Below are 21,986 nucleotides of genomic sequence, written 5' to 3'. Positions count from 1 at the left end.
GAGTCGTTCAGCGTCTGCCTTCGGCTCAGGTCATGATCCCAGGGTCCTGGGATCGAGCCCCGCATCGGGCTCCCTGCTCGGCGGGAAGCCTGCTTCTCCCTCTCCCCCTCCCCCTGCTTGTGTTCCCTCCCTTTCTGTCTCTTTCTGTCAAATAAATACATAAAAATCTTAAAAAAAAAAAAAAAAGAATATAGGTGTAACAGTCTTGTGTTTGGTCATATGCTTTTGCCCAGTTCAATAGTCCAGAGTAGTTACTGTTTCAAAAAACAGGATGAAGTTTCAGTCCCTAAAATAGAGTGGCTCATGTTCAGAGGTTTTACACAGGTTCACACTTGGCAGAAGGTAATTTGGTGCTAATCACTTAATAGGTTTCCAAAGAATGTTTAATGATAATGAGGAATTATGGGTTTTAATTCCAATATTCTTTACTTCTTTGCTCATTTAATTGAAAACTAAATTTCTTACTCCGGTAGTAGGTTTTTAAAAAGTATCAACTTTTTGGCATGTTTGAACAAAATATTTTATTTATCAATCACTTGTTTAGTGCTTAATATATGTCAAGAACTCATGTAATCCCCCTTTATAACATAAAGTCAGATTCTGTTTTTCAGATGAGAAAATTGAGGCGAAGAGAAATTAAGTGGAGCTGAGATTTGAACCCCTGCAGTCCTTTTTCTCCTTTAATTTAAAAATTTATATACAGGGGTGCCTGGGTGGCTCAGTCAATTAAAAGTCTACCTTCAGATCAGCTCATATTCCCAGGGTCCTGGGGTCCAGCCTCCAGTCGGTCGTGTCCCTCTCCCTGCTGAGCAGGGAGTCTGCTTCTCACTCAGCTCCTCCCTCTGCTTGTGCTCTCTCTGGCGCCTGTGCTCTCTCAGATAAATAAAATCTTTTAAAAAAATAAAAATTTATATACAGTAAAATTGACTTCTTTTTTGGTACTTCTATGACTTTGAATACATGTATAGATTCATGTGACTACCACCATTGTCAGGATACAAAATGCTTTCATCACCTTGAAATTCCTGTGCTGTCCCTTAGAGTCAAACCTTCCCTACACCCTTAGCCCCTGGCAACCACTGATCTATTATTCTCTGTCTCTGTAGCTTTAACTCTTCCAGAATATGGTATAAATGGAACCGTAATGAATCTGACCTTTGAGACTGACTTCCTTCACCCAACACAATGTTGTGGAGATTCATTTGTATTGTTATATTGTACCAATAGTTTGTTCCGTTTTACTGCTGAGAATTACCACAGTTCATCCATTTACCTTGAGTCGTTCAGCGTGTGCCTTTGGCTCAGGTCATGATTCCAGGTCCTGGGATCGAGCCCCACATCGGGCTCCCTGCTGAAGGATGAAGGATATTTAGGTTGTTTTCAGTTTTTGTAGATTATGAATAAGCTGCTGTAGATATTCATACATAGTTTTTTTTGTGTAAATGTTTTTATTTCTCTAAAAGTACCTAGATACCAGTTTGCTGCATCATATGGTAAATGTATGTTTTAACTTTATAAGAAACTGCCAAACTATTTTGGTGCTATACCAGTTTGTATTATTGCCGTATGTATGAGAATTACATTTGTTCCACATCCTCATCAGCACTTGGTATTGGCCGGTTTTTCTTATTTGTTTTTGCTGTTCTGGTAGATGTATAGTCATATTTCATTGTGGCTTTAATGTGCATTTCCTTAATGGATAATGATGTTGAGCATCTTTTCATGTGGTTAATTGATATCCATATATCGTCTTTGCACATTTTAAAATTAGGTTGGTTGTTTGCCTATTGTGGAGTTAAGAGTTCTTCATATATTTTGCATTCAAATCTTTTGCTGGATATGAGATTTAAAGATAGTTCTCCTAGTCTGCAGCTAAGTTTTTCATTCTATTAGCAGTATCTTTAGCTCTTTGAACATCTTGAAAATAGCTAATTTAAAGTGTCTATTAAGTCCAGTGTCTGTGCTTCCGCAGGAACCATTTATATTGATTGTCTCCCTCCTCCCCCACCCCCCCTCCCCACATGGGCTATGCTTGTTTCTTTGCATTCCTTGTAATTTTTTGTTGAAAACTGGACATTTTGAATATTACAGTGTAGCAATTCTGGAAATCAGATTGTTCTCCCACCCCAAGGTTTATTATTACTGCTACTTTGGGTATCGTTTGTTTAGTGACTTTTCTGAACTAATTTTGTAAAATATGTGTTCTTTGTGATGTGTGGCACTGAAGTCTTAGTTTCATTACCTTAGTGGTCAGTTAGTGATTGGATAGTTTTCCTTAAATGTCTAGAGGCCCCCCCGCCATCTCCTAGTCTTTGCAGTGGGCTCTGTGTGCATATCACAGCACACCTTCAAGGCCCAGCCGGGCAGTGTACAAGTTTGTTTAGCCTTCACTTCCTGCTTGTGCAGAGCCTGAAGATCTGCCAGAGATGAGAGTTGAGGGCCTTCTCAGATCTTTTCTGAGCATGCGCCCACCCTGGGAATGCACATGGCTTTCTAGATTCCCCGGGAATGTGCAGGAGCTTTTCAAAGCCCTTATTCCCTAAAGCATTTTATTCTCCAGTCTTTCCTCCCAATGTCTGGTTAGTCTATTGTTTCCCCCAACTGTTATCCATTGTCTCATGCAGCAGCAACTGATGTGTTTATTCACCTGTAAATATTTTAAAGAAACTTCATCCAGCTAGACACTTTTTAGCACTTGGAGGGTTCTGAGTTAAGCAAGATAAAGGCAAGTCTTTTGTGCTGGTCTTCCAAGGCACCCATTTTACAGTTGACCTGTAAAAGCACAGGTGTGGACTGTGTGGGTCCACTTATACACAGATTTTTTTTTTGATCAGTGTAGTACTATAAATATTTTCTCAATAACATTCTTTAGCTTACTTTATTGTAAGAATACAGTATATAATACATGTAACATATGTGTTAATGGACTATGTTATCAGTAAGGCTTCTAGTCAACAGTAAGCTTTTAGTAGTTAAGTTTTGGGGAGTCAAAAGTTCTGTGTGGATTCTCAACTGCATGGAGGGTCGGCATCCTTAACCTCCCCCCACGTTGTTCAAGGGTCCACTGTATTACAATTTGTGCATGAGGTCTGTTCTACTTTTTTTTTTTTTTTTTTTCCTTCTTTTGATACTGGTACTAAGAAGGCAAGCTATTTTCAAGGCTGTCACTGAGCTGGAGAATGGGGGATGGAACCAGGGTAAGTTAAAATGTTATAAAGCTCATTACTTTAACCAAAATTCAGATTGTTTTTAAGTGTTTCACTGGACTTAGGTGCAATAAGAGGTTGTTGCAAGCTGTTGGTTAGTTTCCAGAGTTCCAGAAAAGTTGGTTCTGCCAGTTTCTACCAGTTTTTTTTTTTTTATTGATTTTACATAGGACAGACTTTTGGAACTCCTTACTCTGCCATTTTCACTGATGTTACTCAAGTATGGATTTAAAAAAAATCTGATTGTCTTTTTATGAGCAAGTTAGCCCAGGTTTTCCCAATTAATACCAAAAGAGAAGGTGTGGATATTCTTATTCATTCTGAAGTGTTTGTGTATTGTACAGTAGCATTATCAGAGTATTTCAGGAGTCTTGCTCATTGGGTTACAGTGCTGGGGTCAAGACCCTCCATTTAAACCCTGTGTAGGCAGCATGCTTTTCTCAATTCCAGGCCATAGACAATCCTTAATCTCTCTGTTGCTTTTTTTTTTTTTTTTTTTTGAAAACATGATTGCTAAGGGATATCTGGCCAGGGGAACTCCATATTCCTCTTGTTGTTAAAAGAGAAAGTAGCTTTTTTTTTTTTTAAGATTTTTTTTTTTTTTTTAATTTATTAGAGCGAGAGAGAGACACACGCACAGAGCACAAGCAGAGGGAGGGGCAGGCTGAGCAAGGAGACTGATGTAGGACTCAATCCCAGGACCCCAGGATCGTGACCTGAGCTGAAAGCTGATTCTTAACAGACTGAGCCACCCAGGCATCCCAAGAGAAAGTAGCTTTATTGCACTGTTGGCACTGTTGTGATTGATATAAATCAGTCATGTGTTAACACTCTGGGGAGTGGAATTGATGAGGGCGTAGTGTGTGTCACTTTATATATTTCTGTATTGTTTGAGTTTCCTCCAATGAGTATTACTTGAAGAAACAAATTTAAAATACCATGTGAAATAATTGCCTACGGGTCTACTGTATTTGTAGCTCATATTATGCTCTTTAAAAAAATAGCCTCAATAGAGTTATTGCAGGGGTGCCTGGGTGGCTCAGTAGTTTAGCGTCTGCCTTCAACTCAGGTCATGATCCCAGGGTCCTGGGATCAAGCCCCACATCGGACTCCTTGCTCAGCGGGAAGCCTGCTCCTCCCTCTCCCTCTCCCACTCCCCCTGCTTGTGTTCCCTCTATTGATGTGTCTCTCTCTGTCAAATAAGTAAATAAAATCTTTTTTTTTTATAGTTGGTTTTTTTTTTTTTTTTATTTGAGAGGGCGGGAGAGAGAGAAAGCACAAGCGGGGGGGGGGGGGGGAGGGGCAGAGGGAGAGGGAGAAGCAGGCTCCTGCCGAGCAGGGAGCCCGATGTGGGGCGCGATCCCAGGGCCCTGGGATCAGGACCTGAGCGGAAGGCAGACGCTTAACCGACTGAGCCACCCAGGCGCCCCAATAAATAAAATCTTTAAAAAAAAAAAAAAAGATGAGTTATTGCAATGATCATAGCAAATGCTGTCCTGTTGATAAAAGAAATGATAAAGTTGAGGACACGATAATAGCAGGAGGTATATAATTGTGTTTCTAGTGAAAATCATTTTTCAGGCATTGGGTAATTTATCATTTGTTCACCTATTCGATCTTATGATATTCACTTGTTTATATGAAAGCCATAATCACTTGAAAAGCAAATCCGCATTTATAACCAAACTGTTGAAAGCTATTTAATATAATCAAAACCTACCCTTAGCATTCTCTGCCTTATACTTTCCTGTATATCTCATCTCCATCTTGTGACCCAACAGAACCTTTTGTAGAGGACTAAATTCAGGAGACTGCATTCTAATGCTCAAATTGTAACTAGCCAGTTGTATGACCTTGATTTAATCTCTCTGGGTCTCAGATTCATCATTGACAGTATAAAGGATTTAGGCCAGTGATCTGGAAACTAAATTCCTATGGGCCAAATCTGACTCACTGTTTCTGTAAATAAAGTTTTATTGCAACACAGCCGTGCTCATTCATTTACATATTGTCTGTGGCTGCTTTTGTGCTGTATCTGCAGAGTTGAGTAGTTCTGACAGTCATGTGGCCCGCGAGCCTAAAATATTTGCTGTCCAGCCCTTTATGGAAAAAGTTTGCTGTAACCGAGTAACAAGTTTCCTTCCAGTTTAGTTTTGGGATACTTGGGCCAACTTTTTTTTTTTTAACCATAGGATTGCTTCTTAGTAGATCAACAGAAAAATTCAACTGGAAGAGGGGAAACAAACAAATCGTATATTGTTATTTGTTAGACACCTATGTCTATCATAAATCTGTCATACCTTGTTGTTAATGCTCTGGTTACAAACAACCTCTAAAGCTCAGTATCTTAGAACAGTTACATTCAATTGGCGAGCTATAGCTCAGCCTCACTTGTCTTCTTCATTCTGGGATCCTGGCTGAAGGAGCAATCCCTAACTGGGAAAACGAACAATGGACAAATCATGTGCCACCTCTTAAAACCTCTGTTTGGAAGTAGCTTATATTACTTCTACTCACATTTCTTTGGTCAACAATGTTAGTGATGTAGGGAAGTGTAATCTTTCTGCTGGAGGCCCTGCAAGTCCCCTGGCACCTTGAGTGGGTGGAAATCCTTCTCCAGGGAGGGCTGTGAGTCATTGGGAACAGCATCATCTACCACAGCCTCCTTAAAGGTTCGCTAGTGTGAGCAGACTGGAACCATGGCAAAAACTTGGGTTTTAGGGTTCTTTGTGTGTTATTTTTCATGAACTTTCTGTAACTAGTAAGTAACTAAAAATTGGCCCATTGAGCTTTTGGAATATATTTTAATTCTCTCAACTTGCTTATTTGATAAATGCTCAGTGTAAGAATATAATGTGTCTGTTTGGATTTCTTTTTTTTTTTTTAATAGATTCTTAATGTCTTTTTTTTTTTAAAGATTTTATTTATTTATTTGAGAGAGAATGAGAGAGAGCACATGAGAGGGGGGAGGGTCAGAGGGAGAAGCAGACTCCCCGCAGAGCAGGGAGCCCGATGCGGGACTCGATCCAGGGACTCCAGGATCATGACCTGAGCCGAAGGCAGTCGCTTAACCAACTGAGCCACCCAGGCGCCCTAGATTCTTAATGTCTTTAACCAATATTTCTCACCCTGAAACCTAGGTAGAGTTCCTAAATTCCTCCCCCACCATGATTACTTATATTTTTTAATCATCTCTTACCAAATTCTATTGAACATATATTCCTATGTGGCCCTTGACTCAGTCTTCTCTCTCTGTCCTCATTGCTGCCATCCTGGTCCAGATATCTTTCACCATTCGCAACGGCCTTGTACCTAGCTTTTCTCCCTCCAGACTTGCTTTTCTGTAACTCATTCTCTACACATCCATCAAAGTGTTTTTTTTCTAAAATGCAAATTGACCATGTTCTTCCCCAGCATTAAAATCTTTCAGTGTCTTGTACATCGTATCCTCCCCTTAAAACTCAGGTTTCCTAATGTGGCCTTGCACCTTTTTTTCCTGGGAATTCCCAGATCTATCCTGTTATGCTTGTCTTTGTTCAAGAAAGATTTTTCTAGAGCCTATTTTATGAATTCACACAGTATTTGGTAGATGTTTTCCACTTGTAGAGATTCAAACACTTGATGAAAAATATTGTGCAAAACTGTGTGCAGTTTTTTTTTTTTTAAGATTTTATTTGTTTGAGAGTGCCGTGCGAATGAGGGTGGGGCAGAGGGAAGGGAGAGGGACAAACAGACTCGAGCGGAACCCCATGAGGGGCTTGATCTCATGACCCTGAGATTATGACCTGAGCCAAAACCAAGAGTTGGACTCTGACTGAGCCACCCAGGCGCCCCGCTGACTGTGTACAGTTTTGAGTATGGTCCAACAGCAAGGGTGCTCCTATCCTGATGCTCAATGGATTTTTCTTTCTTGGAAGAGCTTGGTTAGGCCTGATGAGCTGCAAAGAAAGGTAGGTTGACATTGGTTTTGTTTGCTTTCTCTGTGACCTGCTTTTAGAAGTTTTAAAATATATCCATTTTGGAACTAGTCATTTATTTGGCCTCTTTTAGTGAAGTAACATATTTTTCCTTATGATACCAACTCAGCAGCTTCTGGACAAAAGAATGTGGAAAAAAGTGCATTTTTTAGAATACTATCTCCTCGAGGTCTTTCATGTTAGGTCTCTGTTTCAGAAGTAAAAATAGCTTCATTGAACTCATAGGGGGTTAGGAGATTTCTCCTGACATCCAAATACTTGCCTCTGAAGATGATCTAGTGATTTTAGTTTTTAAGGCCAAATGTTTTCATTATTTAAAAAATTCCTTGACACAAAATTCCTTTGATCAGCCAACTGTTATCCTTTTTATCTAGCCTAGTTATATGGAATTATTAATAAAATGAATCAAATATCTCTCATCTCTGAGGCTTTGCAGATGTTGTAACCACAGCTTTGTGTTATTATAAGCTAATTTTAAAAAGCAGGCTTAATTTTTTTTTTTTAAAGCAAGCTTAAAAAAAAACCCACAACTGTACATCTGTATGTATAAACAGTTAAATAAGGAGTCAGAGGCATCCTGACCACATTCTTAAGCATGAGGAGTGTAAGAGGTGGTAGTGAGAAGTACAGTGGTTACATGGGGGATTTGAACTTTCTATGTTAGATATTTCTGTAACATTTCTATTATGTGGGGCCTGAACTCAGGATCCTGAGATCAAGACCTGAGTGGAGATCAAAAGTTAGATGCTTAACGACTGAGCCACCCAGGCACCCCTCTGATTTTTTTTTTTTATAAGCAGTATTGGGAAACAAATTTTTAAAGATTTTTTTTTTTTTAATGAAGAGTTACTTGGAGGGCGTGCCTGGGTAGCTCAGTTGGTTAAGTGACTGCCTTCAGCTCAGGTCATGATCCTGGAGTGCCAGGATCGAGTCCTGCATCAGGCTCCCTGCTCAGCAGGGAGTCTGTTTCTCCCTCTGACCCTCCCCCCCCGTCATGTGCACGTGCGCCTCCCTCTCTCTCGTTCTTCTCTCTCAAATAAATAAATAAATCTTTAAAAAAGGAACAGTCTTCTTATCAGGGTTAGAACAGGCTGCCTTGTGGTTACTTAAAATACTCTGCAGGTTCTAGGAATCCTTGAGCATCTTGAAATTATATGAAAATGTGTGTAGGCATAAGTGTTTTGGGGCGCAGGGTGAGAGTGTGGGGAAGAGGGTCCATAATTCAAACAGATTCTTGTGAGTCTATTTCTCTAGTCTTGCCCTCTCTAAGCTCCAAACTGTCTGCTTGGCATTGTTGGTTGGGTATCTGATAGGCTTCTCAAATCTAAGATGAATGTATTCCTTTCCTGTTGCTGCTGTAACAAATTAGTACAACTTTAGTGCCTTCCAACAACATGTATCTATTGTCCCACAGTTCTGGAGATCCAAAAGTCTGAAATCAGTTTCACTGAGCTAAAATCAAGGTGTCGTAGGTCTGCGTTCTGTCTGCAGGCTCTAGGGGAGAATCATCTCTTTGCCTTTTTTTACTTCTAGAGGCTGACTGCACTCTTTGGCTTGTAGCCCCTTGCTCCGTCCTCAGATCCAGCAGCATAGCATCTTTGCTCCTCTCTCCCTTCTGCTTCAGTCTGTGTGTCTTTTGCATAGTCGTGAAAACACCTCAGACTCCCACTCTCCTGCATTCCTTTTATAAGAAAATTTGTGATTCTGTTGGGCTCACCCAGATAATTCAGCATAATTTCTCCATCTCAAAATGTTTAACTTAATTATGTAGGGAAAGTCTTTTTTACCAGATAAGGTCACATAGTCACAGGTTCTGGGGATTACAAGATTGACATCCTTGGGGGAATTCAGGTATCACTGGATTGGGTAGCCTGTCAAATCTTTTCCTCTTCCATCCTTCCTCATTTCATTTAATAGGATGACCATTCTGAGGCCAGTAACCTAGGAGTCATTCTAGATTTCTCTTTTTAGGTCCTTTTCTTTTACATCCTTCTATCCCAATTACCAATCTCATCATCCACATCCAGTCCATTCACATCATATCTAAATCTAAATCAAATATGTAAATCAACTATCTAAATCAATATCAAAATATCAAAAAATCAATATCTAAATCAAAGTATTATCTCAGTTTTACTCAACTGCATCTAGAATCTATCCTTTTATCACTAATTTCCACTAAAATCAGGAGCTTTTAGCATCTTGGAGTCCTAGGCCCTCATCCTATCTTATTCTTTTCACTCCTGGGTATTCATAGTTAATTATGGTACAAGGTAGTGTGGGCTAGTGTCGTAAGAGTGGCACCAAGTGCCACAGGACTAGACCCCAATCACTCTCTTCCAACCACATGGCGAGGGGAAGTGAACACTTACATGGTAGAAGATGCCATGGAGAGAATTTGGGTCGGTCGAGGGTGATTATCCTGAACAACAATTAGAATTTCCTATTAAAGATTTCAATCTTTTTTATTCTGAGGACAACGAACATTTTCTCTTAATGTTGATAGTAGGGAATATAATGAGTCTAACCTCTGGTTATTTTGAGTGACTCCTTCCTCTTCCTCCCTTTCCTGAAGAAGGAATATGTTTAATAAAATTCTCAGCTGATTTCTAGTATGTAAATAAACTACACATAGTCATATGTGGTGGGGAGAATAGTATAGCTTCAGAATGAAGTCAAGCATCTGAAAAGATAAAATAGCCACTGTTGAAATAACATCAAAATACAACCTCCACATTTTATTATTTTGAATTCTTTTTCCAGAATGTCCCCACATTTTGAGGGTGACTTTACAATAGTGAAATAAAGGAAATAAAGTGAAATAAAGGAAAATAAGTGAAATAGTGAAATAAAGGAAATAATAGGGTGAAATAAAGGAAGAATGGGCGATTACTTGAAATAGTCCATTTGTTATATTAATAAAAGATCTGGAAATAGTTATATAATTTTCCCCCACTTTTAGGGGGGAAAATTGCTGACAGCCTTAGTGTACAGCTTTATTTGTTAAATGTGACCTTAGCAAAATTCCTAAAGATGTGAAAGTGAAAATTGGAGCATATTAAATCAGATATTCCGAGGAATAAAGTATTCTACAAATTAAAATAGATTTTTTAAAGCAGAAATGCTGCTGAGCCCCCCTCCAAAATAGAGTGTAAAGATGTCCCTATTTATTTCTTCCCCATTTGGTCATTTGTGGTGTCATTGACTAAATTTGTTACCAGTAAGTACTTGACATTTTAGTTGCATGAATACAAATGTTTATTGATTCCCCCTGCCCGCCCCCCCCCCCCCCGGCAATGTGTACCAGTTGCTGTATCATATACTGGGTTAAGCTTTACATTTTGTGTGTTAGCATTTGAAACAGAAAATGTATGTAATTGGTTTGAACCTTTTTTTGAAATGGTCACAAGGATTATTTAGAAGATCTTTAGAGAGTCCTAAATACATACAGACTAATCATTTTTATTTAAACAGGAGAAAAATTTCCCTGTTTTTTAAAAATACCTTTATTGAGATATAATTCACACACCATATAGTTCACCCATTTCCTGTTAATTTTTTTTTTTTTAAAAGATTTTATTTATTTATTTGAGAGAGAGAATGAGATACAGAGAGCATGAGAGGGGGGAGGGTCAGAGGGAGAAGCAGACTCCCTGCTGAGCAGGGAGCCCGATGTGGGACTTGATCCCGGGACTCCAGGATCATGACCTGAGCCGAAGGCAGTCGCTTAACCAACTGAGCCACCCAGGCGCCCTTCCTGTTAATTTTTAAAACCATTTCCTAGGGTCCTTTCAGTGTGCTTTTTAGATATTCACTACCTCTTTTTCTTAACCAATAGACAGAAATAAGTGGGTTGAGGTTTATGAGAGAAGGGTATTTCAGGAGTAGAGGGCAGATAAAACAAGGCCTGGAGGTAGAAGTGGGATGAAGGAGGGAGAAGATCATTGGTCTGGGTAAGAAGGAAAAAAGACAAATAGGAAGTTAGGGAGGTGTCTTAATGATGAATTATAAAGTAGATGGTAAGAAACCTGGGCTTGTGCTTTTCTTCACCTTGGTTTGTGGGGCCCTATTGTAAGGGTAGTACAGGTGGGGAGTAGGGCAGACAACAACACACAGCCTTATGGAGTCAAACCTTCCTCACTGATGCTCCAGGATACTGTACGTAGCCCTCGTGTTTTGCTCATTAGTACGTTGGTATCAGATTCTTATTCTCTCTGCTTGTCTAACTCTGCTGCCATCTGATTACCCTCTCTACCATCCTAGCCCCCTCATGTCCTCTGCATACTCCGATGCACTGTGGTAGGGGATTTTATGTTCTTCTTTCATCATTCCCCTCCTCTTAGCCCTCCAGTGCCCTCTCATTGCACTGAGAATAAAATTCAGAGTCCTTACAGGGACCTTCCAGGCTCTGTAGGACCTGCCCTCAGCACCCTCTCTGGTCTCAGTTCATCCCCTTCTCCCTCTTTGCTCACAGTGTTCTAGCATTGCACTGACTTCTCTGTTCTTCCTCACACACGCACCTAGCATACTTCCAACTCAGAACCTTTGTACTTGTTATTCACTCTACCTGGAATGTTCTTTCTCAGGTTTTTTTTTTTTTTCCCTATCCTCCTTTATGTAGACCTCTATATAATGTCATCTTCTTAGGGAAATTTCCCTGACCACCCTATCTAAAGTGGAATCCCCCACCGTGATACTCTATTTGCTTCTTCTCTTTTGTTTTTATCAGACTTTCCTATACATGACATTATAACAAATATTTATTTTGCATTTGATTATTGTCTTTCTCCCCCACTGGAATGTAAACTCCATGAAGGCAGGCTTGATGTGTTGAATGTACTGCAGTATCCTCAGTGGCCAGAATGGTGCCTAGAACACGGTGGGCACTTAATCCTGTTGAGTGCATGCTGAATACTATACGATGCATACTCACACTTCCCAGGAGGGGATCTGTTGGGTTGTCCAGTATTGAGTGCATCTGTCAGGTAAGATTTTAGGCCAACTGCCCCACCACCTCTGGGCAGCTGTTTGATCAGGTGCTTATCCCTGGTACATCCAGCCAGTAGTGGCCAGGACAGTGAGGTCATGTGGTCCTCTTCCCTTTGAATGGTCTGGTCCCTCCAAAAGTTTTTTAAGTTTCACCTCTTGGTTCATGAGAAAAATTTTGCCAGATCCCATGCTGCAGAACAGGTGCTTCCTAAGAGTCTGGAGAAATGATAGGAAGCAATATTTTGGCTTTCTTGACCTTGTTTATGTCCTCTTGCTGTGTTGTCCTGGCACATACTTTTGTGTGCTTTCTCTTCCTGTTTGATTTGATCTTAGTCTGTCCTTTCTCCTCTATTTTCCTTTCTTGCCCCTTTTTTCTCTCTTGTTCTTTTTTCTCAGTTGCCATTTTGCTTTGCCCTCTATGTCATTCCAGCGGTTGCCTAGCTTAAATCCTTGCCTCCAGAAACCTTCCAATTTACCTGATTTATGTGCTCTTTTCTCTCCTTTGTTTGTTATGGCTGGAGAGAGATGGGAAGGAGAACAAGACTGAAGTGTTCTTTCCTTCATTCTTTTATTTAACTAATATTTGAAAGTCTACTTTGTGTAAGACGTTGTGTCAGGTTCTGGGCTACCTCCATAAACAAAATACCCAGGTTGTTAGTTGGGGAAACGAAGAGGTTGAGTGATCATCATTCATTCATTCCTTCATTCAACAAGTATTTAGTGAAACTAGGATACAGTGGTTGGCAAAAACAAAAATCCTTACATTTTGGTAAGACATACATTAACTAGACAATTACATGAATGAATAATATATTACAGCTGTGTTGAGTCCTATGAAGGAGGGCTCCATAATGCTATGAGAATATACAGTGGGGGATTTGTTCTGGTCGGGAGAGATGGGGACAGCTTCCTTGAGGAAGTGAAAGGTGAGTTGAGATCTGAGGCACAGTAAGAATTAACTAGGCAAAGGCAGTAGGAGAGCAGGAATAGCAGATGCAGAAGTCCGGCGCTGAGAGGGGATTTGGAACATGTGAAGAATTGAAAGCCTGGAGAGCAGGGTGCTGTGAGGCTGAAGAAGCAGGCGGGGATCAGAACCTGCATGGCTTTGTCAGCCCTCTTAGGGACTTTGGTCCCCTTATCCTCTGAGCAAGGAGATGTCTTTGAAGTGCTGAAGCAGGGAAAATGGGGGGAGAAATGTATTAAAAAAATCTTTATTTTTAAAAAATCTTTATTTTTAAAACTAGTCTGAATGCTGTGGAGAATAAATGGAGTTGAGCATAGGTGTAAGTGAGGGAAGGGACATGGGGTTTGGCGGCAGTAGGGGCTGTAGTGGCCGTCCAGAAGACAGACGGGGTTAACGGCTAGCAAGAATTTTAAGTTTCCGAATCTACCCTCACTTCCTATTAAAGGTATTTGTTTATCCAAAAAGTTGGGTTTTTTGAAAGTTGACTTACCATGAAAGACACAGATGCAATAAAACTTTCAAGTTCATTCAAATGAGAAATGAAGGATGATTTATTTTTATTTTTTTAAAGATTTTTATTTATTTATTTGACAGAGAGAGAGACAGTGAGAGAGGGAACACAAGCAGGGGGAGTGGGAGAGGGAGAAGCAGGCATCCCACAGAGCAGGGAGCCCGATGCAGGGCTCGATCCCAGGAACCTGGGATCATGACCTGAGCCGAAGGCAGACGAAGGCAGATGCTTAATGACTGAGCCACCCAGGCGCTCCAAGGATGATTTAAATAAAAAGAGATGTGAATGGAATTATGCTCAATAATCTAGGATAAAGGTAATGACTGAAATTGAGTATATAACTTAGCTCTGAGCTCCTGGAAGCCTAGGTAAAGTAGGAAATAGTAGGTCATGGGATGGATTAATAAAAAGAAGCATGCTAGTTAAGCAAGGGATGTTATCCTGTCCTTATTAAACATTTAAAGTACTTTATTATTGGAGTAACATTAAACAACCTGGGCAGGTCCAGATTATTGAAACCTAAGACCTCAGCTTTTGAGATCCTGGCATTAATCCATTTTTTGGTAGTAGGTCACATTGGTATTTCAAAAAGTAAAAATTTCAGAAAAATGAATTATATATACACATTTTTTATTTGACCCCTTGCAGAGGCAAAGTACAGGTTAGGAGAGGAAGTGAGTAATATAGACAAGAAGCCCATAATGCAAGCCATGGACCCAAAGTAAACTCTTTTTTTTTTTTTTTTAATTATTTTTGAGAGAGAGTGAGCAAGAGAGAGAGAGCACAAGCAGGGGGAGTGGCAGGCAGAGGGAGAGGGAGAAGCAGGCTCCCCGCTGAGCAGGGAGCCCGATGCGGGGCTCGATCCCAGGATCCTGGGATCATGACCTGAGCCGAAGGCAGACGCTTAACCAACTGAGCCACCCAGGGGCCCCCAAAGTAAACTCTTTTTTTTTTTTTTTTAAAGATTTTATTTATTTATTTGAGAGAGAATGAGATAGAGAGAGCATGAGAGTGGGGAGGGTCAGAGGGAGAAACAGACTCCCTGCTGAGCAGGGAGCCCGATCCCGGGACTCCAGGATCATGACCTGAGCCGAAGGCAGTCGCTTAATCAACTGAGCCACCCAGGCGCCCCAAAGTAAACTCTTAATATATTTCCTGAGGACTTCCCTTTGCCTTCACAGATACTTCTTTTCTTGCCCTCTTCTCCAGTAGCCATTTATTTGTGTCCATAATTACTTATTCATAGAAGGTACCTTTCTTGCCTTGTAAGATTCATAGTCAGGGACAAAGAATGCCGTGCACAGAAGCAGCAGCCTTATTTCTCAGCTACTCACATTCCAACCCCTAAAACATACTTTTAGAATAAAGAACCTCAAAACCAAAATCATTTCTAATTATTTTAATGAAGTAATCCAGGGTTCCTAGCGACTCTCTGTGAGTTCTCTGCTCCTGGGGCTTAATCTCTGTGTATTCCCACCCTGACCCTGTACTTGGCCAGTGGCTTTAGCTATACTGTTTACTCTCCTGGTACAATGTTAGGCCCAAAGGCACAGAAGGGTCCCAGCAGAGCCAGAGAGAGCAGTACAGTAAGGTACAGGAAGTCAGGTAAGTCCAAATTATTGGCACCCAAGACCTCAGCTCTTGAGATAGTGGTCTTAATCCATTTTTGATAGTAGATCACGCTGGTGTAGACTCCAGGGAGAGATTCAGCACAGCCTATTCCCCAGCTTACTAGTCCTATCTGGGTCCATACACCGTTAAAATGACATGACAGAGGTCCTCCAGAATCACCCTGAGGAAAGATAAAGGTCGTGAGTGTAGTGAAAAGGGACCTTGAAGAGGAAAGTGGTCACAAGAGGTGGAGAGTTCCTTAGAATGGGGCAATGGAACCCATGGAGCTGGAGAACTCTAGAGGGAGCTGGACTTCTTACTGCATTAGGGGAAGATCATGGGATTTCTAGAATCATACAATTTGAAATTGGCAGAGACCTTAGCTAAATATATCAGTAGTTATATCTGTGATAAAAAAGAGAAATTAATGTGATGAATTTTTTCCTTAAAGGTAAATTTATTTCAATTGAATGAACTGTCCTTATTTTTCTATTCTTAGGTTCTTATTGCCTTTTTTTAGTGTTAAAATAATCTTTTCTTATGTAAAATGATAGTGATAGTAGTTGATGGTTTGTCTTTCAATCTTGCTGTCTCTTTTTCTAACAGCTTTATTGAGATATAATTCATATACTACACAATTCACCCATTTAAAGTGTACAGTTCAATGGTTTTTAGTATATTCACAATGTTGTTTAACCATCACCACATTTTCATCACCTTCAGAAGGAACCCCATACCCATTAACAGTCACCCTCATTTCCTCTCAGCCCTAGGCCAGCTGGTAATCTGCTTTCTGCCTCTATGAATTTGCATATTCTGGACATACTGTATAAATGGAACCATATGATATATGATCTTTTGTGTCTAGCTTCTTTCACTTAACATTCCGTTTTCAAGGTTCATCCTTGTAGCATCTATCAGTGCTCCATTCCTTTTTATGGCTGAAAATTATTCCGTTATTTGGATATACCACAATACCACATTTTGTTGATCTGGTCCTCAGTTGGTGGGCATTTGGATTATTTTCACTTTTTGGCTATTATGAATAATGCTGCTATGAATATTCATGCATAATTTTTTCTGTGGATATGTTTTTATTTCTCTTGGGTGTATACCTAAAGTGGAATTCCTGGGTAATATGGTAACTCTGTATATAACCTTTTGAAGAATAGTAATTCCAGAGCAGTACCATTTTACATTCCCAGAAGGAGTATGAAGATTCCAATTTATCCACATCCTCATCAACTCTTGTTATTATCTATTTTGATAATAGCCATCCTAGTGGGTGTCAAACCATGTTCCATTGTTGTTTGATTGCAAATAATGAATATACAAATAGGACATCGTGGCAGAGATAGAGAAAAGTGTGTGTATGTGTGTGTGTGAGAGAGAGAGAGAGAGAAGAAGGAGGAGGAGGAGGAGGAGAGAGGGAGGAAGGGGGAGAGAGGGAAAGGAAATAAAACCAAGTGGTCATTCTAGGACTAAAAAATAAAATATGTGAAAATACATGAAGAAAACTTTCACTAGATGAACCTAACACTAAAATGTAGATGACAGGAGAGAGGTAATCTTGAATATAGATTAATTTATAAGTATCCAATTTGAAGAGCAGAGAAAGGTAAAAATAAAACAGTATCAGAGACTGTGTGAAAAAAATCAAAAGGTGTAACCTACATTTTCTCTTTCAACTAGAAGAGGAAGAGAGAGAAATGAGGCAGAATATTTGAAGAAGTCATGAATGAAAAAATTCTCAAGTTTTGATAAAAGATAAAAAGAACAGATTAGATTTAAAAAAACAAAAACAATGAATCCTAAATAGGATAAATACAAAGAAAATTACACCTAGCACATCACATTCAAACTTCTTTTTTTTTTTTTTAAGATTTATTTATTTATTTTAGAGAGAGAGAGAGAGCATGCACATGTGCAAGGGAGGGGCAGAAGGAAAGAGAGAGAGAATCCCAAGCTGACTCCCTGCTGACCTGAGCTGAAACCAAGAGTTGGATGCTCAACTTACTGAGACACCCAGGTGCCCCATCACATTCTGACAATCAAATGTGAAGGTAAATATATTGAAAACAGCCAGAGCAAAACAACACATCACACTCAATGGAGGAAGACAAAAATGATGGACGATTCTTCATTGGACAGTTAGGATCAGGAGACAGTGGAATGACATCTTTTAAGTATAGAGTGAAATGTTCTTACTTGAAAAAATAAAGTTGGCAGTTCTGTGTCAACCTCTTAATATATTTATAAAAATATACAAGTCTGTGAAAACCCAGTAACCAAAAGTTAGCATTTCTCTAGATCAAAAGTTGAAGAGGTTAAATTCATGGGTAATTCAGCATAACACAAGCATTATCGTCAGAACCTTTGTCTCCTGATTCCCAGTCTACTGCTGTTTATATACAGGAAAACCCGGGTCAAAATTAAAGTCTCATATTAAAAAAAAAAAATTCAAGAGCAAACCCTAACCTTGCAAGTATCCTTCATTTTAGCTGTATCACCAGCACATACCTCGTCGTCTTGGATGATGGGCTCTGATTCTGGCAGCATGGAACCAGCATAACACAAGAATTATTGTCAGAACCTTTGTCTCCTGATTCCCAATCTACTGTTGTTTACATTCAGGAAAACCTGGGTCAAAATTAAAGTCTCATATTAAAAAAAAAAATTCAAGAGCAAACCCTAACCTTGCAAGTATCCTTCATTTTAGCTTTATCACCAGCACATATCTCATCATCTTGGATGACTGGTTCTGATTCTGGCAGTATGGAACCGATTGGGTTGTAGAGTTTTTCACAGGTCTGGCGGTCAAAGATGGGTATTTCTGCTTCCTGGAGGATGGAGGGGTAATCGGTATCTGTAAAGACAGACAGGAGCGAAAGGAAAAGCAATGTGGAAAGTTGCGATGGCAAAATTCAGTCATGATTTGCAGAAATCTCTGAATGAGAATCCGAAAGCAGAATACAATCACTTTCTAATCATATTTGCTAATACAAGAATATTTTTGGTAAATTTAATCTGAAAAAATGGATAATTCAAAATTATTTCTATTTGTTTTAAGGTTTTTCTAATGTGCCAGTGTGGGGTATTCCTCGTGTTTTAAATAAAGAGAAATTCTGATACAGTTTGATTCAATAAAGATAGGAGTATTTGAAATACTCTAAAACTTCTTCCTTTCCTATTTTTCTGCTCCCAGATCATTTCTTGTCCTCACTCCTCCTGGGAAAGAGTTGACACAACACTTTAAGAACAGATTTTCAAAAATACTAGACTCTTCCAGACTTTAGATCAGGTTTGTTAACCTTTGTTTCAAAGAAGTAATTATGTGTTCAAATTGTTAGTATCTGCTCTTGCAGCTTTAGCTAGACTCTAAGCAGGATCTAAAAAACATAATAAATGTGAAAAAGACATCTTATTTGAAGACTTACAGATAATATCAATAGGTTGGGGTTTATTAAAAAATATTACCATAGTAATGGTATGCCTAGAATGCAGATGTTCTGGAGTGGGTACAAAGAGGATGATGGATAAAAGAACCCCTTTCTTTACCCATTCTCACCTTCACCTTCTTTAACCTTTCCCCATCCAGTCACCCAGCAAGAGGCTGGAATTTTCAACTGCTTTGTGATACGGGGCAAGCAGATGGGCAGGATGAAAGAGGTAAAGGTGACTCTAGAGACCAGTTTCAGCAAGGCGATGTCTGCAGTCGTATGTTGAGTTTGGGGATGGATAATAATTTTGAACACACGATGCTTCACACTTTGACTTGGTTGGTCTATCTGAATCGATCCCAGCTGTACAGTATACAACAAAGGAATCCAGTTCCTAAGGGGAATAGAAAGAGAAGACTAAAAGTGGAGCAGGCTTAGGTGCTACAGCTGGGTGGGAACAAGCTGCCTATGTGTAGCACCGAGTGTCTAGGCAAGAAAGGATGTAATGGACCTAGAATGAACCAGGCTACTTCCAACTTGGACTAGGGTTGATTTGTTGCTGTTTCTCCTTTCCTCTCTCCCTAACCACTCTTTCTTTTGTTGTCTCCTGTCTCTCTGGTCTCCTCTTATATGCTTATGGCCAGAGTTTTGTCCTGTATTTTCTCCCATTTTCTTGGGGATTCTGTTCTGGGTTATATCCCCCTTTTTTCTCGATTCCATGTTTTCTTGTTTTTCCCTCCTTGATTTTAGTGAAGCACATTCTGCTATGGCTTCCTAAGAAAATGTGCATGAGAGGTAATATTTTTGCTGCTTTGTATATTTGAAAATGTCTTGTTTCTATCCCACGCTTGATCAATAATTTGCATATGGGTAGAATTCTGGGTTGGAAATAATTTTTTCCCAGCATTTTGAAGTTCATGTTCTGTATTTACTTTGAGCTTTGGGTATTGTTATTGAAAAGTCCTGCTGTTTTGATTTCTATATATATTACTTATCTGTTGTTGCATAACAAGTTACCACAAAGCTTAGAGGCTTAAAAAAACAAACATTTATCTCACAGTTTCTGGGGGTCAAGAATCAGGTGTGACTTCGGTGGGTGCTTCTGCCTCATCTCTTGCGAGGCTACAATCGAGTTGGGCTACAGTCATCTCAAGGCTTGACTCTGGGAGGATCTGTTTCCAAACCCCCTTATGGTGGCAGGCTTCAAGTCTTCACTAGCTGTTGGCTGGAGACATTAGTTTCACATGAACCTCTCCCTAGGACCACTCTCCACATGGCACCTTGCTTCTCTTAGAGCAGGAGCTCTCAGAGAGCTCCGATTGTGTTTGTGATCCAGAAGAGCTCAAGACAGAGTTCCCTGGCTGATGTTTAGGAAATGATAGGCACAAAGTAAGAAGAAGTTTCTAATATAGTGCCTATCTCTGTCATTTCTTTTTCTACCTCTATGTCCTATCCCTAGTCCAAGGTGATGTAGGGTTTCCTTCTGCCTCCCCCTCTTACCACTTTCATTGTTTTGTTTTTTTTTTAAGATTTTATTTATTTATTTATTTTAGAGAGAGAGAGTGCAGGCAGGGGGAGGAACAGAGGGAGAGAGAGAGAAAATCTCAAGCAGACTCCACGCTGAGCATGGAGCCCGACTCAGGGCTCAGTCTAACTGACTGAGCCACCCAGGTGCGCCGACTCATCTTGCCACTTTGATTTGTCTGTTGGTTCATTCATGAAATCATTCAAGTATTTACTGAGAACCTATCTGTGTGCTAGCCCCCAGCTAGGACTCACTTTCTTAAGCAGTGTGCTGCTGTCAGTATCCACCTGTCACTGATGAGAGGCCCTCCACAGACATGGTTCTGGCCCACGCGCACGCTGACTCGCCAAGGCCAGTGCCCTGCAGCAGCACCCTGGCCACCCACAACACGGCCTGAGTGTACAGGTCGGCCACACACTACAGAAAGAAGGGAGACGGACATGTAGAACTCTCCACGTCCCATTCCTCTGCTTCTCATCTTACCATCGTTAAACTCCCATCCGTTCCGAGGACCTGAGTCCTCCCTAGCCTCCATCCTCCGTCCTATCCCAGTTCCAAACCCAGCAGTCTAGGTAGAGACCACTCACCTGATTGCAGATCTTTCTTTTTGGGGGAAGAACTTGGGCAAGACCCTAAGACAGACACCATATCATTAGTATACAGTAATGCATCTTATGTCTAGATTCACTGAACGGAGAGGCTTTCCACGTATTTAAATTTCTCAGATTTGTATTAAAGGCCAGATTTTTATAAATGTCTACCCATTAGTGGGAATCTCGAAAATTACATACTTACCTGCCTTCTTTAGCAGCATACATGGAACGTAATTTAACTTTTACTGGAAGATTCAGGGTTGTCACCAGGAATATCAGGTATATTAGGTTGTAAACACAATGATGCCTTCAGGTGCTTTTGAGATTTATGAGCTGTTTCCTTTATCTGAATTGGCATTTTGCAGTATTTGTGTATCTTTTTTGCTAACTCTTACCTTTTTCCTGCTCTCAACCTACCCTGCTTTTTTAAATCATTGTGGGCCAGAAAAATAAGTGAACAAGCTTATGCCTGAAATCACTCAAGAGTATTGATACTTCAAATTCCCTCTGCTTGAAATGCTTTTTTCCTAGATCCTTGTAGCTAAGTACTCAGTTCCTTCAGGGCTTTGCTCAAATGACTCCTTATGAAACTTCCTTGACTACCCTATTTAAAATTACAACATACCTCCTGCCCCTCCACTCCTGCTGCCCCTTTCCTTTCCTAACATTTAGGACTTTCTAACCTGCTTTAAAATTTATATATTTAATAAGTGCAGTGATTATAAGCCCTACGAGGGCAGGGGTCTTTTTTTGTTTACTGCTTTGTATATAATATCCCCTCAGGACTTCCCCAGGACACACTATTCATAAGTAATGTCCCATGGGTGAAGTGTCCTATTATTCTGTGTGGTAACTTCTTCAGCCAAAAACCTCTGCCTCTCCCCTCCCCATGCCCCCCTACCCCAGAGGCTCACCCAGTAGAAGGGACAGTAGGAAGGCACTACCAGCAGGGCCCATGTCTTGGTCCTCAGAATCAATACTTTCTGTTTCCTGAACTCAGGCTCCCAGGGAGAGGCCGGCTGGGGAGCAGCCAGAGAAGGTAGACGGGACCAGCTTCTCCTCCTGGATGGATTCCTCTGGTTCACCCCCTCCTCTCCGGTTTTCACCCCAGGGCCAGGCACTGAGGGGACCAGACTTCAGAAATGCAGTGGCAGGAACCCGGGGGGAGGA

The 21,986-nt window shown here is 40.3% G+C and overlaps 2 protein-coding genes across 5 annotated transcripts in view; one reads left to right on the top strand and one right to left on the bottom strand.

The window, feature by feature from the left end:
• Positions 1-21,986, top strand: part of SH3D19 (SH3 domain containing 19) — a 176,733-nt gene that overhangs the window by 16,789 nt on the left and 137,958 nt on the right. The window lies entirely within an intron of this gene.
• On the bottom strand, positions 14,427-21,773 carry PRSS48 (serine protease 48). The gene is made up of 6 exons (XM_078068214.1): positions 21,731-21,773; positions 20,811-20,855; positions 20,478-20,640; positions 18,833-19,092; positions 17,955-18,124; positions 14,427-15,439 (listed from the first exon to the last, which is right to left on the bottom strand). The coding sequence occupies exons 1-6, from the start codon at positions 21,771-21,773 to the stop codon at positions 15,164-15,166; spliced, it is 957 nt and encodes a 318-aa protein (XP_077924340.1). The 3' UTR covers positions 14,427-15,163.

This window comes from Halichoerus grypus, chromosome 3 (assembly GCF_964656455.1).
Source record: "Halichoerus grypus chromosome 3, mHalGry1.hap1.1, whole genome shotgun sequence".
Lineage (NCBI taxonomy): Eukaryota > Metazoa > Chordata > Mammalia > Carnivora > Phocidae > Halichoerus > Halichoerus grypus.
This window is presented reverse-complemented; position numbering and strand designations above follow the sequence as displayed.

Excerpts from the sequence above, each read along its gene's own strand:
- PRSS48 (XM_078068214.1), bottom strand. The coding sequence starts at position 21,773 with ATGGGCCCTGCTGGTAGTGCCTTCCTACTGTCCCTTCTACTGG. Across the intron at positions 20,856-21,730 it reads CCTACTGTCCCTTCTACTGG|GGTCTTGCCCAAGTTCTTCC; the intron begins GTGAGCCTCTGG and ends TGTCTGTCTTAG. Across the intron at positions 20,641-20,810 it reads AAAGAAAGATCTGCAATCAG|TGTGTGGCCGACCTGTACAC; the intron begins GTGAGTGGTCTC and ends TTCTTTCTGTAG.